The sequence below is a fragment of the Lytechinus variegatus genome, chromosome 14 (assembly GCF_018143015.1).
Source record: "Lytechinus variegatus isolate NC3 chromosome 14, Lvar_3.0, whole genome shotgun sequence".
NCBI lineage: Eukaryota > Metazoa > Echinodermata > Echinoidea > Temnopleuroida > Toxopneustidae > Lytechinus > Lytechinus variegatus.
The window spans coordinates 9,755,722-9,774,582 of record NC_054753.1 but is presented as its reverse complement, the minus strand read 5'-3'; the positions used below and the strand labels follow the sequence as shown (position 1 = coordinate 9,774,582).

General features: G+C 36.5%; 1 protein-coding gene across 1 annotated transcript; it reads right to left on the bottom strand.

The window, feature by feature from the left end:
- Nucleotides 1-78: 78 nt before the first annotated feature.
- On the bottom strand, nt 79-11,645 carry LOC121428137 (solute carrier family 43 member 3-like). Its single transcript, XM_041624730.1, has 9 exons — nt 11,386-11,645; nt 10,045-10,229; nt 9,266-9,389; nt 6,676-6,768; nt 5,260-6,040; nt 4,154-4,267; nt 3,143-3,338; nt 673-796; nt 79-299 (listed from the first exon to the last, which is right to left on the bottom strand). The coding sequence occupies exons 1-9, from the start codon at nt 11,575-11,577 to the stop codon at nt 153-155; spliced, it is 1,956 nt and encodes a 651-aa protein (XP_041480664.1). The 5' UTR covers nt 11,578-11,645; the 3' UTR covers nt 79-152.
- Between the last annotated feature and the right edge of the window lie 7,216 nt (nt 11,646-18,861).

Below are 18,861 nucleotides of genomic sequence, written 5' to 3'. Positions count from 1 at the left end.
GTTCTGCTGCATTGCTGTTAAATTTTTTATTTTAATGGAAGGATTGAATGAAAGACTAGTTTTTGCAGTGAAATCTCGTCCCTATTTTTGTTATGAAGTTATATATTTGTGTGTAATAATGAGGACATGACGTGTATAACATATTTGGTGAGTTACGATTTAGAGTGAATGGGGTTTTTTATTACTCCTGTCTGCCCTGTAGTTGTATGTATCCCCAAAAGTTGTTGTCTACTCTTGACGTAGAGGGCGACAGGTAAGATAAGCGTCAAAATATCGGCAACGATGAAACCAACGGTCACCTGGAATGGAAGGGAAAGAGAAAATGGAAGTGTTATTTTACTTAATGACTCCAATATGACGATTTATTGATTAAAATATATCCAGTTTTGTGTGATTTCTTGTTTTACATTCTATTGATTTATTTCTGCTCTGTAAAATAATTATGATTTCATGTGGGAACACACAAAAGGGAAAGTGTGGACACGGCGTCATCAGCCCATTTGCGGACGTGCATAACTGGTTCCACAAAATATAGCTAAACTTAGTAACTTTGTTATTTGTTCTTAGATTTTGATCAAATTATCAGCATTAAACTCGGTTATTGTTACTCCAATTAATTTAAACACAATCGTTTTCAGCCTGAAGTACATGATAATGGAGTTGAGTCCTTACATAGAAGGGATCATTGTCAAGATACTTCTGGACTAGGATGAAGATTGGGTACTGGAGGAAGCTGAATAAACCACTGATCGTTCTCATCGCACCGTATACACTGGCAAAATATTGCATCGGGAAGCTGTAAGGTCATGAAGTGACAGAGAAATGAGTTGGGTTAGATTGGGATACGGTCAGGAAATTAAACACATGGGGCAAGCGATTCTCCCCCTAAATAAATAAATGAATAAATAAATAAATTAATAAATTAATTAATTAATTAATTGATTAATTAATCAATTAAATAAATAAATAAATGAAATAAAATAAAACAAAAATGAATAAATAGATAAATGAATGAATGAATAAATAAATAAATAAAATGAAATGAAGCAAAATGTTAATACAAAATAAACACAATGGAATAATAACAAATTTCCTGAATGAATAAACTAAATAAAATAGACAGAAAACTGTGAATGCGTATTTTAGTGAACGAATGTATTTATATTCAACGTGTAATATTGAACTAGATAAAATGTAATAAACACTAAAAACACTAAGCACAATATAAAACATGAACATGAATAATAAAAATGAATAAATGAATGAAATAAGGTACTGTACACAAAGATCATAAATTCATTGACAAAATAAGAAAAATATAATCACAGATAATAATGAAAAAATATATTTAATGAATAAACATCATAAAAAAGAAATGTCTGAACAGACTAAATAAAATAAAATGTAATGAAATAACAATAACCTGAATGTATAAATATACAAAACAAAATACAAAATATGAAAAAAACTTTCCAAAATATCACTTATTAATTTGAACCCGAAGGTAACCCAATCGGTGGGGGGGGGGGGGGCTTGTAACGTTATCACGTCACGGCGCACTGTCACGTTTTGAGTACATTCTTAAAAAAAACATCTCCCTAGTCTACGAAGTGTTGGGTTATGTGACCCATTAATTCGGTGAAATGCTAAAATGCAAAATACGAATCATCACGTAACGTTAACAAAATAAATGTACATCGGGAACAGACTAACACCCTCGCACAGTATATTGCTGGCCGACCGCCGGACACAGGTACTTTTTTGAATGGAGATTCGAATCTGAAAACCACAAAGGTTCCATGGATGGAACACCGCTGGAATTTCTCTTGTTTTATGAAAATGCAAAAATTTACCGAAAAATAAATGGCAGGATATGATCGGAGATTAAAATGCTTCATAGGTTATTGCTTTGCAAAATTTGAATGAATACAGTCACTAGCGTACCTATGGCTGGGTAGGGGGGAGACTGCCCCCCCTGACGAGTCACAACCCATGCAAGGGACGTATCCCTGCCCCCCTGACGGGTCACAACTGATCCCTGACGAGCCACAGTGGCCCCCTCCTTTGAAGTTGAAGACTTTTTTTTTTTGCTTGTCAATTTTTTTCTCTGGTGCGAAATTTCCTTTATATCCGGTTGAAGACCTTTTTTTTGCTAGTCAATTATTTTGGCGGACGATCCCCCCCCCCCTGCGGAAAATCCTAGGTACGCTACTGAATACAGAATAATTCATTTAAAGGGTGAGACTTTCGGACTTGCATGTTTTGTTGCACACATACATTGTGATCTTTGTGAGGGTACATTTTGGTGTATGACGTCATGATTAATCTTACTAACAAGCGCTTGCAATCAAAACTGATTTTTCATGATTTACTGGCGTGCAAAATAACAAAGTATAGACCCTACACTTCGCAGATCAAAAATGTGAGTGACGTGTAACGTAAGTAAACTTTGCAAGCCAATTAATGGTACTAGACGAAGTAAAACGGTCTTCAAAATAAAATTTAAAGGACAAGTCCACCCCAACAAAAAGTGGATTTGATTAAAAAGAAAAAAAATAAACAAACGTAACACAGAAAATTTCATCAAAATCGGATGTAAAATAAGAAAGTTATGACATATTTAAGTTTTGCTTAATTTCACAAAATAGTTATATATACATACTGATCACTAGTATGCAAGTGAGGGAACTGATGACATCACTCACTCACTATTTCTATTGTATTTTATTATATGAAATATGAAATATTATATTTTTTTCTTCATCAAACTGTGAAACAAAGTTTTATTTTGCCCTCAACATGTGGAATTACCATATGATTGTTTAACATTTTGTGTTTCAGTCAAGTTGGTCTTTTTTGTCAAATCTGTAAAAATTCAAATATTGTATAATTCAAACAATAAAAAAAACAAAAGAAATAGTGAGTGAGGGACATCATCTATTCACTCATTGGCATGTGACTAAATTGTGCATATAACTATTTTGTGAAAAATAAGCGAAACTTTAAAATGTCATAACTTTCTTATTGTGCATCCGATTTTGATGAAATTTTCAGCATTATGCCTGTCTGATTTTTCTCTATTGATTCAAATCAACATTTTTCTGAGGTGGACTTGACCTTTAAAAAAATCCCTAATACCTACACGATGCCGACGACTGCTGGTCCGATACCAAATAGCAAAGATGGTACGATTAGGAGGAAGACGAATGTCAGATATTGAAGCTGGAGACTAGGTATCAGGAGACAGATGGAGTAACCAATGGAGGCAAGAGTGGCCAAGGCAAGAGGTAGACAGCTGTCCCGCATGTCCGCGTATTGATTTATCAATTTGGGTTTTCCTGTATTTCAAAGAAAAAGTTTAAAACATGGAACTGCTTCCTAAAAATATGGAGAATCTTGAGTCATCCCCCCCCCAAAAAAAAATGAATGAAGTGAAATGCTGCTCATGGAAAAAAAAAACATTAAAAGTGTTGAATGAATCGTTAAAAAACTGACAAATCTTGAATGCTTCAATTTGAATTGAAAACTTGCTCATCATTTTTCTTAAAAAGTAACAAAAAATATTACTTGATCATGATTTCACAAATGTCGCATGCATGCAGCGGAAAACAGTTTTCAGTAATCCTCGCACTTTTTATATAGGTTTGAATTCTTTTCTGCCATAATTATCTTGGATTCATAGGCACAATATTGTACAACTTTTTTCTGTCACAGTTCTGTTCTTACCATTTAAAGGAGAATGATTTTAGAATTGCAGGAGAGGGACGAGTGCGCCCATAGGCGGCGGGGGGGTCCCCCTCTAAATTTCAGGTGGGGGCGGTACCCCCCTAAATTTATTTGTGAGAACCTTTTTTTTCCCGCGCCCCCCCCCCCAAAAAAAAAAAACTTACGTGGACCCCCTCTGAATTTGCTGTGGTCCCCCTAAAATTTCGCTGGATAGTTTTTTTTGCTAGTCAATTTTTTTACCTGTCTCCATCCCAAAAGTTTCAGGTGGACCCCCATAATTTTTTTGACTTCCGCCGCCAATGAGTGTGTCACGGGAGAAGGAGCAAGTTGTATGGCAGATTTTCGAAGGTGTTCCAATGGAGGGTGAATAAACTCAAGTCCTCCAAAGGAATGGAAAATAGCCCATCTCACTTTGGCATACACTTACTGGTTCTTGAGCAAGATGTGAAGACGTTGTTCCTGTCCATGAGGAGACCTCCAAGGGGGCCAACGATAAGAACAAGGAATTGTATGAAGGAGAATGCATCTATATACCAGCTAACTGCCGGTACATTGACAAAATAATGTGGGATGAAAAGAAAAAGGAAAGTTGAAATAGGATTTTTAGCTTAGTACGCGATGTAATGTCTATTTTTATGCTACTTTGTGTCTGAATGTATATTCGTAGATACGGAAAATATTGTCCTCCCTCAAGCATGTTTAGTTCCATTATCTAAGATGTACGAAAGGTATTACTACTACTACTACTACTACTACTACTACTTCTACTGCTACTACTACTACTGCTGCTGCTGCTGTTGCTACTACTATACTACTACTTCTTCGATTACTTCTTCTAACAATATTTCTATTTCTAATTCTATATTGCTGCTACTGCTACTTCTATTACTTCTTCTACTAATAGTTCTACTACTACTACTTCTAATACTGATACGACTTCGAGTAGTAGAAGTAGTAGTACCACCAGCAGCAGCAGTAGCAGTAGTAGTAGTAGTAGTAGTAGTAGTAGTAGTAGTAGTAGTAGTAGTAGTAGTAGTAGTAGTAGTAGTAGTAGTAGTAGTAGTAGTAGTAGTAGTAGTAGTAGTAGTAGTAGTAGTAGTAGTAGTAGTAGTAGTAGTAGTAGTCGTCTGCCTTTGCCGACTGATCTAAGGCGCCTAACTAGATATTTGAAAGTCTGGGGTTCGATCACAGGCCACTGCACCTAGCTGGTAACTCCTTGGAGAAAGTCAGAGTTGACTGATAAAGTTGAGCTTTAGTTTTTCGCCATTTGGGACTTGCTATCGATCGTCCCTAGGTTGAATACTATAATGTTGTCATTTTGAATACTAGTGCAAGAAGCTCTCGCCACATAATTTGATTGTTTGCGCATACAATCGTCAGATTGATCATGAAAATACTGACAATATAGACTACCCGGAATTTCCCACTGGAAACAAGAACGGTCTGAAATTAAGATAATTTCCAATTTCTAAATATTCGAGGAAGACTCTCCTAACGGGTTAAATACTAGTGCACGTACGGTATATACATTACCTATATCTTCATCACCGTCGGCCATCCTGGTTAGGAAGAAGTTGAGAGTGCCAATCGTGAAGATCATATCAATCTCTAGGAAAGCCTGCCACAGGAGCAACAAGAAGAAGGGCATCGACCAGAGACACGAGCCCAGGTTTCCGTACTCTTTTCTCTTCCTTTCATCGATTTCATCGGCAAACCGTTTACCTGTTCCACCTCCTATTATTTCATGCATATCTCCACCAACCTCTACACTGCTAAAGTCCCCTCTATTCTGTTCGGAGAGTCCATTTTCAAGGACATGACGGATGCCGCCATTACATTGGTTCATGGATGGGTCTACCTCCTTCCTGCTTCTACTGCTTATGTAGTCACCCTTATTCTCTTCGCAATTTCCGTTTGCAGATGCGGTTCTGTCACTTGCCACTTTGTCAGTCTTGCCCATTTCCCATGCTCTTTCTCTAAAGTCTACCCTATTTTGGCTCAAACACTCCCCATCCTCACTTCTAGGTACTTCCTTAATAGTACCTCCATCTATGGCTCTACTTTTCTCCAGATAAATGTCATTTGAACTTGAGGGATCTTCTCCGTACCCTCGATTTTGGTAGCATGCAGCCTCTCCTTTGTCGGGATTGGTGGTCGGAGGGGTCAGACAGGGGGTCATTGTGTATCCCCTTGGCAGCGGCCAGGGGATGAACTTTGTTGGTAGGAAGACAAAGGTGTTGATGCTGAGGAGGAGTACGGATCCAGTCAAGATGAAGAAGAAGGTACTGATGGAGAATCCTGCCTCGTATGATCTCTGAGGATAAAAACAAACCAACAGTCACTTTGAAATGTAAGCCTATAAATTGGTTTATTGGGAACGGAAAGTCGTGTAAAACTTCCAACTCAGGACGCCTCCTGACTTTATTTAAGTGACGAAATACTAAGGTTTGCGGGTTGCATTGAAAGGCATCATTAGAGCTTTGTATGAGAAGCATGTCATTGTTTCATATTCAAATGCAAATCAATCAAATATCCACTGTCAGAGACGAACAAAAAGGAATACATTAACTTTTGCTTTCATTTGGCAAAGGACTACTGTCAGCAAGGGAGAACTTTTATTTATTTATTTATTTATTTTATTTTTTTTTTTTTGGGGGGGGTAGCCGGTTTAAAACCCAGAATACCGAATACTGTTTACAAGATGTCTTTACTATCGAGGTAACATCGGAAATTAAAAGAAAAAAAGAGCGAATACGGATTCTGAATAAGATCCAATTATTAAAAAGGAAAAGAAAAGGAAAAACACATCCTGGTATTTGTTTCAATCATGTCAACTGTCCTCTTAATGAAAGGTAAATATATTCAACAGGGGATAGAAGCAAGACTATGAAAGGTACCCGGATGACCCGATGCAGAGTAAGGCAAGGCTATTACAAAACAAGTTCTCACCTTGGCGATAACAGACATTATTATAGATGCGCTATACATGGCGTTGATTATCGTGATGACTGTCGACTTATTTCTTCCAAAAAGATTCCCGATCTGTTTCGAAAAGTCAATCATGAATATAAAAACCACATAGAATATTTCTGGTTATGTTCCAGTATCATTGATTTTAAATACCGAAGTATAGACAAAGCTTAGTAGTTTCAAACTCGATTCACCGGATAGCTGGCTTATTTAGCATCATCCAAAGAAAAGTCCTCAAAAACATTATTTCACCATTTGTACAATTGATTGAACACATACGCCTATAAGACACCAATCAACTTAATACATGTAGGTTTCAACGTTTTTTAAACTTTTATATCTTCGAGACGTCAAAAAACAATAAAAAAAATGCTTGTTGGCCAATCTGCAAAACTGGAGACTTCAAGGGCGTAATGAAATTCAGATCTGGGGCTTAAGGCATGGTCACACCGCCCGAGCGTTGTTGGAGCGGTCGTGGAGCGGAGAGAAAAAAATCATCACCACTCGCTCCCGTTCACCATTTTCGATTTCGATTGTTGTTGGGTTGTTTATTTTCGATTTTTGTTTTCGATTTTTCCCCCAATTTTGTGAGCGAAATTCGACCCTCTTTCCCTACCGCTCCAACAACGCTCGGGCGGTGTGACCATGCCTTCAGTTGTAACATAAAGGTTATATAGCGATCAATCGTACGCTTATAATTTTCAAGATTGAATTGTAGTCTATGCAATCAATCGTAGAATAATGTTCTACGATTATTGCTAATCTTTGTGTTACGGACCCCTGGTCTATATCTACTGAATATGCCAATCTAAGAAATGAAAATGCAGGTAACTCTTTTCTTGAGGTATTCAACAAAAGGTTAAAGTCATTGGTTGACATTGGTTTGACTTTAAAAAAATCTGAGCTAGAAGGTCACACAGTCACTTGTCACCTGTGTCTGTGATATGTTACAAAAATGATGCGCAGAAAAAAATTGCGTTCGAAAATAATTATTAAGTGCTTCAAAAATTGAAATATAAAGTGACCGGAAACACCATCTTGATTTCATCCCGTACACTTATGTGTACTATTTAGGTGTCTATAAGACGCCTATTTACAAAATTGGGGTTTGCCTTGTAGTTTTAGCTTTTCATTCCCAATAATGGTTGTTTTCAGGGTTTATTAGTTCTAATACATGCACATGTACACAGTCATGTTTCATCTTGGTTTGAGAATTTTTTAAATTGGCTGCTCACAAAGTTAAACAATACCTTTAAGTCTGACTAAAAGTGCACTTAAATTCGTCATTTGACCTATGTCCTCTGTCTCACCTGCGTTGATATTAAGTGGCATACTGAAGATATAAAAGCTTTAGGGCTAGTTAATACAACACTCTGAAAATTCAGTTTACTTTTTTCCTTTAGTGGTGTCAAACAAGAAGCTAAGTCTGACTAAAAATGTTCTTAATTTCGATATTTGGCCTATGACCCCTGTCTCACCTGCGTGGATATTTAGGGGTTTAATGTAGATTATATGTAGTAGTAGTATTCATTTCCGTATTAAAAACACAATTATATACAATAAAATACGGTGGATAGCCCACATTCAGCGTGACTGGCACAGTCACGCTGGTCTTCCGTGCATGGGGTCCAAAACATTTAACATTAACCTATAAGTTAGACACAGTATAACCAGATTGAGATCAGAGATGTACAGAAGATGAATGAAAATAGTGACGAACATAATTGGTTAAAAATACAGATATCAACTGTAAACATATTTAGATAAAACACCGCAAAAAGAAAATAAAACAAAAACAAAACAAAATAAAAATATGAGCTCTACAGTTAGCTGATATAACACTCTGAAAATTCAGTTTACTTTTTCCTTTACTGGTGTCAAACAAGTAGGTAAATCTGACCAAAACTGTTCTTAAATTCGACATTTCACCTGTGCTTTGTCTCACCTGTGTGGATATTCAAAGAGTTTAAAGTATATAGAGCGCTAGATTTAGCTAACATAATACTCTGAATAGGCAGTTCACTTCTTTTCTAGTGGTGTTGAACAACGCATACATTCGTAATTCCGAAGATTCGTTATTCCGATGGTTCGTATTTCCGAAGGTTCGTAATTCCGAAGGTTCGTTAGTCCGAAAACGAAGTGAGGTTCGTAATTCCGAAGGTTCGTTAATCCGTAAACGAAATGAGATTCATAATTCCGAAGGTTCCTTAGTCCGAAAACGAAATGATTAACAAACCTTATTTTGTTTTCGGACTAACGAACCTTCGGAACAACGAACCTTATTCCGTTTTCGAATTAACGAACCTTCGGAATAACGAACCTTATTTCGTTTTCGGATTAGCGAACCTTCGGAATAACGGCGGATTAACGAACCATTTTATGTTTTCGGATTCACGAACATCGAGGTATAGGTAATTTACGTGTTTCGGAATTACGAACCTCCGAAATTACGAAGTGTAACCGTTGAACAAAAAGTTTTTGTTCAACGGTTTTAACAAAAAAAATAAGTCTGACTGAAAATCACACTTAAGTTTGACCTTCGACCTTTGTTTTTCGACCTTTAACTAACCTGCATGGATGATAAGAGCAAGATGACGCCTCCTACGGTAAAACAAACTGTTGCAGGGAAGAGAAGGAACGAGTAGGAAGGGGAGCTCAGCGCCATCATTAGATATCCAATCAGCATTAAGAAACTAATAGGAACGTGAAGAAAACCAGATATTGCAATTTTGTTCCAAATACAATTTGTACTCAAATTTATCTGGCTCACATTTATAATTAATTAATTGAATATCAAAATTGTTCAAATATGCAATGAATTTACACTTTTCCAATAAGTTTCTTCCTGAATTGCGCACTTCACTCATGTTCTATTATGTGTACAATGTTTATACTTGTGTTTCGTTCATGTATCTATTACAATGTTATGTTCACACCTATGTGTTACCCTGTATCTCGTTTGACAAGAATTGATATCCTGGGTTTATATGTTTATTACCTTTGTTATATGATTTATATGATTTATCAATAAAGAGGTGATTTATAAAAAAAAAATATACAAGAAGTCAAATATCGGAATTGTTAAACTTTGAATATAGTGTTGCATTTTTTTTACAATCTTAGGTAGGAGCAGTAAAATATTATATAAGAGTGTTGTAGGTTTGTGTGTTTTTGTGTTTTTGCAATTTCATGACGGAGCGATCTATGTTTTTTGTTGCGATCTTACGTTGGAGTGTTGCCATTTTTGAGTTAAAGTGCTAAAGTTTTTCTGAACTTTTATTGCAATTTTAAGTTAGACTATCGCAGATCTGTTGCAATTTATTGGAGATTAAATTTGTTGGAACTCACCTCATGACAAGTCGAGATATTCGAGTTCCAAATCGATCAAAAAAGAGGCCGATTGGAAACATGGAAATGGTCTGAGAAGCCGAAGCGACGGAGAAGACAAGCTGAAGACGAGTGGCCTGCTCCGGACACGGCATATCATTGTCAGTTACTTCGATGGGGCTTGAGCTGCCTGTGCTGATATTGTGCTAAAAATAAAAGGTTGATAAACATTTAATTCCAATGAAGTCCATCCCCAGACAAGATGATTTAAGTATGAATACATGTACAATTATCGAATAAGAAGGATATATTTTTCACCTGCTGAAAGGATGATTTCATATTAGAAAATAAATATTTTTGAAAAGATTTTCATCTAAAGGAATAGGAGCTGTATTTTGTTTTTTTTATTTCTGTACTTGAAACTATGATTATCAAAGGGGGTACTCCGGGCTGAAAATATTTATATCGCAGTAAATAGTGCAAAATTCACAGAGCAAATTGCTGAAATTTCATCAAAATCGGATAACAAATAGCGAAGTTATTAATTTTTTAAAGTTTACCGATATATTGAGAAAAGAATCATGCACGACTCATGAATATTCATTAGCTGGGCCGATGATGTCGCATCCAAAGGTCCCATCCCCCACGTTGTTTGTCTTATGTTATTACATACAATCGTTTTTGTTTCATTTTTTCCATATATGCGTGAAAGATATATGCCCATTATAATGGATTAGTTGCAGCAATGGATATCTAATGCACTACAGTTTTCAATCCATTTTTTAGTTCTTGGTATAAAAAAATGAATAAACCCAATTTCATATATTAAAATACAAAAGAACAACGTGGGGATATTACATCCTCGGTTTGCTCATTGAATATTCATGAAGGCATGCCTAGAACTGTTTCATCAGAATAAATCTTTAAAATGCTATAGCTTTGTTGTTCCTTGTCCGATTTTGATCAAATTTTCCGCGTTATGTTCAAACTTCAGGTGTATTTTAACACCCATGTGTTACAAAGTACTCTCACAATACCGGCTTGAATGTGTTATGCTTAACACCGGATAGTCTCATAGGTCAGGATCCCGGGTGGGTGGGGGGGGGGCACTTCCTCGAACGTCGAATTTTGTACAGCCGCATCTATGGGATACATTCGAACCCCCCACACACACACACTTTGGGTGGTGATTTTCTAGTTACAAATTTGATTGACTAAATCAGCACTCAAAGTGCAGTCACTATACAAGGACGTTAAGGGCTAAATTAACATCTCGTTTTTTAGAGTGCACACACCCCTTAGAGAAACAAAAAATCTCACAAAATCGTCATGCATTATAAAATTTTACAATCATGCACTTACGATCATTGAGGATGTGGTATTCTCGCTGGGCCCGTCAGCATTGCAGAGATCGTTGAAGTAGCCACGCTGGTTGAAGACGAAGACGAACGATGGCCAGCCAAAGATGATGGCGCCGTGGACGAGATTCTCGAAACAAGTCAAAAGAAGAGCGAATACGCGCTCGACGGCCTCTCCGGTCCTGATCGCACCCATGGTCGTTTATTGATTAGCGATATCGAGTCCTCATTAGCGATGTTGGGCACGTATTAATATACCTTTTACCTATATATAGCTGTGCAGAACTGAGAAAATATGATATTCATACATTAGATATGTAAATGTATTAACATAAATCTGTATAAAGATCACTCACGAAGACAAGGAAAGTGTTCTTCATAGAAAGGTTGTCTTTCTATATACAGATGGTGGCTAAATGAAATAAAAGCAGATTTACTGTATATCAAAACTCCTTTTTAGCTCGATCATGCAGGTTTACATTTCGCAATTCAAAAACAATCGAACGTTTGAATAAAAAAACAATAATGTGCAACATAATTCATGAAAAATATGATCATTTGTAACTTAAGACATCATGAAACTAAAAAAAGAAGATGTAAATAACAATAAAACAATCGATATTTATTAACACCAAAGTAAAGTGATATGTCGTATTACCTGCAGTAATGTTTCGTGGTGATCAGATCAAGTAGCTCCGCGGTTCTGTGGGGGTGCGTTTATTCGACACTTTTTTACCCTAGAATCATGATTCAAATCACGATTCTGCAGAATCACGATTGCGTTTAGTCGAAAGTGGAAATAAACGTCTTTCAAATCACAAACATGAAACACGGAAAAAGGGGCGTTATGAAAGACGTTTCTGTAGAATCACGAACGAAAAAGGTCGAATGCCATACGACCTTTTTCGATATCGTGAGTTGAATCATGATTCTATGACGTCATTGTGTCGTGCTTCTTCCGGGTTCGACCCATAGTTCGACCTAGTGCATTTAGGAATTATCATTCTGTGTATTGTACCCCCGGGGTTGTACTGTAGCGCACTGGCGGCGGAAGTCAAAAATTTTAGGAGGGGACAACCAAAATTTTTTTGACAAGCAAAAAAAAAAAAAAAAAATTCTCAACCCAAACACTTTAGGGGGGATGTAGGAAAATAAATTGACAAGCAAAAAAAAAAAAAAAAAAAAAAGGTCATCAACAACAAATTTAGGGGGGGGAACCCGCCCCCCCTCCGCAAAAAACCCCGCTTCCGCCGCCTTTGCTGTAGCGTCATTTGTATATTTCATTGTTTTCATCAATCATATCTTCAAGTTCCAAAGGCACACACTGTGGAGAATCGACCCAATTAACATGGTCGGTCAGTATAAATGGACAGAGGAATAATTATCTGGAAGAAATAAATTAGGTTACATCGTAAAACAAATGACCGAAGATCAGTCGTTCACAATTTCTTTGACATTGAACGTTATTATTTATCTATTTCCCCGCGTCAGATCCGTTTTGTCCAATAAAATAACAAGTAACCCAACAAAGTACAGAACAGTAGATGATGGATCCAGTAGGGGGCGAGGGTCGACAAAATATATTTCTAAGAATTGCTTTTCTTTGTTTACAGAATGCATTTGTATAATTATGAAAGATAGCCTCAAATAATAATTGCCCCTCAAATAAGATGTAAACTTTATAATACCTTTCATTTGATAGTATTTTCCAATCGGGAGCGGTCGCAGGCATTGAATTAAGTACGTATACTGCCCTCATTTAGAAAGATCCTCATCATCATGATCACGTTGCTATTATCGACACAGTACATTGACCAGTTGCGCTGATTGATAATTGACCTATATAAAGTATTTGCGAAGTCCGGTCCTCTATGTACTTTTTTTTCTAAATTATTTTATATATCGACCACAAAATCAGATCAATATAGACTTGAACAAATTGATATATATTATAATTGACAAAATTATGTGTAATTAATGATATTTACAGAGAAGAGGCAAGAAAAAATGTATGTATGTATTTATGCTTTTTCTTCAACATTTTCTTTCATGGGCTCATCCCACTTACTGCTTGGATTAATTCCAAAAGGTTTCCGTTCATTTGCAAGTTTATATTCAATGCTGCTGCTGCTGATGATGACAATGATGATGACGATGATGAATGATGATGATGATAATAATGATGATGCTGACGATGATGATGATGATGTGGATGATGGTGATGACGATGATGATGAGGATAATGGTGATGATAATGATGACGATGATGATAGATAGACAGACAGACAGACAGACAGACAGACAGATAGATAGATAGATAGATAGATACACACATGTAGATAAATAGATTTCTACTCTATATGCTATGAAATCTCTAGACTTTATCAGGCATGATGCTTTTCATTTTTTAACTTAACCATTTTGCTTCACATTTGGTTTCTTATGTTTTATTGTCAAGGTAAATTGGTCTCCTGCGACATCTAAAATTCTCTTACTAAATAAGCACCATGGAAGCTATAAACTTTGAACTATATTCATCACAATATACACCATTCTCTATGAAAACTGGTCGATTGCAAAAAGTTTCAACTTCTAGTTTCAAGTTATTAGTCCAATGCAAAGTTACAAAAGATGTTCTTTCTTGCTCACACAATATGGCTCCTAATCGTTTTTTCCCTCACATTACGGATACTTTCCATAAATGTTACAATTTGACAACCCCCCCCCCAAAAAAAAAAAGAGGGGGGTGTCTTGACCTTTTTTTACTTGACACTGGTATGAACATGTGTTAGATAGATAGATAGATTTCTACCCTATATGGCATGAAATCTCTAGACTTTATCAGGCATCATGCTTTCATTTTTTAACTTAACCATTTTGCTTCACATTTGGTTTCTAAAGCAAGGCAGAGGTAAAAATGGCAGAGGTAATAATGGCAGAGGTAACAATGCTACGAATTCGTTAGAGGTGTACCGTGAAGGCTTTTTAAAAAGAAATCAAACGAGAAATGTTTTTCATTCAATTCATCAGGAGCAAAACGAACTGCACTAGTTTCATCCATCATTTTATAACATTTCTTTTTGTCTGGCTTTTTTTGGTATAAAGTTTTGCCAGGTTTACCGAAATATTTCTCGTTTGATTTCTTTTTAAAAAGCCTTCACGGTACACCTCCAACGAATTCTTAGCATTGTTAGGCCGAAAAAGACATAATGATATGATGAAATGCCTAACCGTGACATGCCCTTCTAATTTAATCTATGTACATGCGGGGGATTTTTTGACAATTCATTGCATGGGGGTTAAGGCTGGCCATATTTTACCTAGAGCTGTCATTTTTACCCCTCCCATTATGACCTCTGCCATTTTACCTCTGCCATTAATGTTTTATTGTCAAGGTAAATTGGTCTCCTGCGACATCTAAAATTATCTTACTAAATAAGCACCATGGAAGCTATAAACTTTGCACTATATTCATCACAATATACACCATTCTCTATGAAAACTGGTCGATTGCAAAAAGTTTCAAGTTATTAGTCCAATGCAAAGTTACAAAAGATGTTCTTTCTTGCTCACACAATATGGCTCCTAATCGTTTTCCCCCTCACATTACGGATACTTTCCATAAATGTTACAATTTGACAACCCCCCCCCCAAAAAAAGAGGGGAGTGTCTTGACCTTTTTTTACTTGACACTGCTATGAACATGTGTTAGATAGATAGATTTCTACCCTATATGCTATGAAATCTCTAGACTTTATCAGGCATGATGCTTTTCATTTTTTAACTTAACCATTTTGCTTCACATTTGGTTTCTTATGTTTTATTGTCAAGGTAAATTGGTCTCCTGCGACATCTAAAATTCTCTTACTAAATAAGCACCATGGAAGCTATAAACTTTGAACTATATTCATCACAATATACACCATTCTCTATGAAAACTGGTCGATTGCAAAAAGTTTCAACTTCTAGTTTCAAGTTATTAGTCCAATGCAAAGTTACAAAAGATGTTCTTTCTTGCTCACACAATATGGCTCCTAATCGTTTTTTCCCTCACATTACGGATACTTTCCATAAATGCTACAATTTGACAACCCCCCCCCAAAAAAAAAAAAAAGAGGGGGGTGTCTTGACTTTTTTTACTTGACACTGCTATGAACATGTGTTAGATAGATAGATAGATTTCTACCCTATATGGTATGAAATCTCTAGACTTTATCAGGCATGATGCTTTTCATTTTTTAACTTAACCATTTTGCTTCACATTTGGTTTCTAAAGCAAGGCAGAGGTAAAAATGGCAGAGGTAATAATGGCAGAGGTAACAATGCTACGAATTCGTTAGAGGTGTACCGTGAAGGCTTTTTAAAAAGAAATCAAACGAGAAATGTTTTTCATTCAATTCATCAGGAGCAAAATGAACTGCACTAGTTTCATCCATCATTTTATAACATTTCTTTTTGTCTGGCTTTTTTTTTGTATAAAGTTTTGCCAGGTTTACCGAAATATTTCTCGTTTGATTTCTTTTTAAAAAGCCTTCACGGTACACCTCCAACGAATTCGTAGCATTGTTAGGCCGAAAAAGACATAATGATATGATGAAATGCCTAACCGTGACATGCCCTTCTAATTTAATCTATGTACATGCGGGGGATTTTTTGACAATTCATTGCATGGGGGTTAAGGCTGGCCATATTTTACCTAGAGCTGTCATTTTTACCCCTCCCATTATGACCTCTGCCATTTTACCTCTGCCATTAATGTTTTATTGTCAAGGTAAATTGGTCTCCTGCGACATCTAAAATTCTCTTACTAAATAAGCACCATGGAAGCTATAAACTTTGAACTATATTCATCACAATATACACCATTCTCTATGAAAACTGGTCGATTGCAAAAAGTTTCAACTTCTAGTTTCAAGTTATTAGTCCAATGCAAAGTTACAAAAGATGTTCTTTCTTGCTCACACAATATGGCTCCTAATCGTTTTCCCCCTCACATTACGGATACTTTCCATAAATGTTACAATTTGACAACCCCCCCCCCCCAAAAAAAAAGAGGGGGGTGTCTTGACCTTTTTTTACTTGACACTGGTATGAACATGTGTTAGATAGATAGATTTCTACCCTATATGCTATGAAATCTCTAGACTTTATCAGGCATGATGCTTTTCATTTTTTAACTTAACCATTTTGCTTCACATTTGGTTTCTTATGTTTTATTGTCAAGGTAAATTGGTCTCCTGCGACATCTAAAATTCTCTTACTAAATAAGCACCATGGAAGCTATAAACTTTGAACTATATTCATCACAATATACACCATTCTCTATGAAAACTGGTCGATTGCAAAAAGTTTCAACTTCTAGTTTCAAGTTATTAGTCCAATGCAAAGTTACAAAAGATGTTCTTTCTTGCTCACACAATATGGCTCCTAATCGTTTTTTCCCTCACATTACGGATACTTTCCATAAATGTTACAATTTGACAACCCCCCCCCAAAAAAAAAGAGGGGGGTGTCTTGACCTTTTTTTACTTGACACTGCTATGAACATGTGTTAGATAGATAGATAGATTTCTACCCTATATGGTATGAAATCTCTAGACTTTATCAGGCATGATGCTTTCATTTTTTAACTTTACCATTTTGCTTCACATTTGGTTTCTAAAGCAAGGCAGAGGTAAAAATGGCAGAGGTAATAATGACAGAGGTCAGGCGCGTACGCAAGTGGGTGGGTTAGGGGTTTTTTTTTTTTTGCTTGTCTCCCCAGAGGTCGGTCTGGTCAAGGAGTTATCGGGCAAGCGCCTGATAACTCCTTGGTCTGGTTACGGACAGTTCCCCTACCCAATAATGTATATGACAGCAATAATGAACAGAATCTCATGTTTCCGACGAAAAACACAGAAAAAATTTCCGCTCGCTTCGCTCGCTCCATTTTATTATATCTTTTATTTCCGCATGTCGCCGACATGATCACGGTATCGCCATTAACAAGGCCATACATGATTATCATGATGTATACTTATGAATACAAGTGAACCAAGACAAAGACATACGTTTTCTTACAAAATATGTTTTACCAATATGAAAACCAAAATGACGGAAAACGCTAAAATGTCGGTTAGCTCGCTCCGCTCGCTCGTAATAATTTATGAAATTCCATAAGTGTCTAGTCTCCTGTTCAAGGCCGTATTATGAGTGTTACGAATATAAGGACACGTAGCATCGACTAATATACTTGATTTACTAACAAACTATTGACAAGAAATGTATGTTTTGACGGGAAAACGCGAAAATTTCGGCTCGCTCACTCCGCTCGCTCGTAATCATTTATGAAATTTCTTAAGTTTCTAGTCTCTTGATCAAGGCCATATCATGAGACTTACGAGCAGAAGGACATGTATCATCAACTGATATGTAATCATTACCAACAAGCTATTGAGAAGAATTGTATGTTTTGACGGAAAAACGCAAACATTTCGGCTCGCTCGCTCCGCTCGCTCGTAATTATTCATGACATTTCTCAAGTTTCTAGTGTTCTGATCAAGGCCATATCATGAGTGCTACGATCCGAAGGACATGTAGCATCGACTATGATACCAACAAACTATTGACAAAAAGGTTATGTTTTCAACGCAAAAACGAGAACATTTCTGCTCGCTCGCGGGTCATGACCGCACTGTTACATACCCCATCCCCACTTAAATGTTATTGTCTTATTTGCAGCGCTGAAAAAAAAAGAAAAAAAAATCATCACCTCCCCCCCCCCCCCGCTCATCACTTTTTAGAGACTGGGCGGGAGATTTAAAAAAAAATCAGCGCGAACCCCCCCCCCTTTCAAAAATCCTGCGTACGCGCCTGGCAGAGGTAACAATGCTACGAATTCGTTGGAGGTGTACCATGAAGGCTTTTTAAAAAGAAATCAAACGAGAAATGTTTTTTCATTCAATTCATCAGGAGCAAAATGAACTGCACTATAGTTTCATCCATCATTTTATAATATTTCTATTTGTCTGGCTTTTTTTTGTATAAAGTTTTGCCAGGTTTACCGAAATATATAGATAGATAGATAGATAGATAGATAGATAGATAGATAGATAGACACATGTAGATAAATAGATTTCTACCCTATATGGTATGAAATCTCTAGACTTTATCAGGCATGATGCTTTTCATTGTTTAACTTAACCATTTTGCTTCACATTTGGTTTCTAAAGCAAGGCAGAGGTAAAAATGGCAGAGGTAATAATGGCAGAGGTAAAAATGGCAGAGGTAAAATGGCAGAGGTCATAATGGGAGAGGTAAAAATGACAGCTCTAGGTAAAATATGGCCAGCCTTAAACCCCCATGCAATGAATTGTCAAAAAGCCCCCGCATGTACATAGATTAAATTAGAAGTGCATGTCACGGTTAGGCATTTCATCATATCATTATGTCTTTATCGGCCTAACAATGCTACGAATCAAACGAGAAATGTTTTTTCATT

What these genes read in the sequence shown, in the direction of transcription:
- LOC121428137 (XM_041624730.1), bottom strand. Translation starts at nt 11,577, where the DNA reads ATGGGTGCGATCAGGACCGGAGAGGCCGTCGAGCGCGTATTCGCTCTT. An exon ending in TAATGTCTGTTATCGCCAAG is followed by an intron (nt 6,041 to 6,675) that starts GTGAGAACTTGT and finishes TTTTATCCTCAG; the next exon opens with AGATCATACGAGGCAGGATT. An exon ending in CGACGGTGATGAAGATATAG is followed by an intron (nt 4,268 to 5,259) that starts GTAATGTATATA and finishes ATGTACCGGCAG; the next exon opens with TTAGCTGGTATATAGATGCA.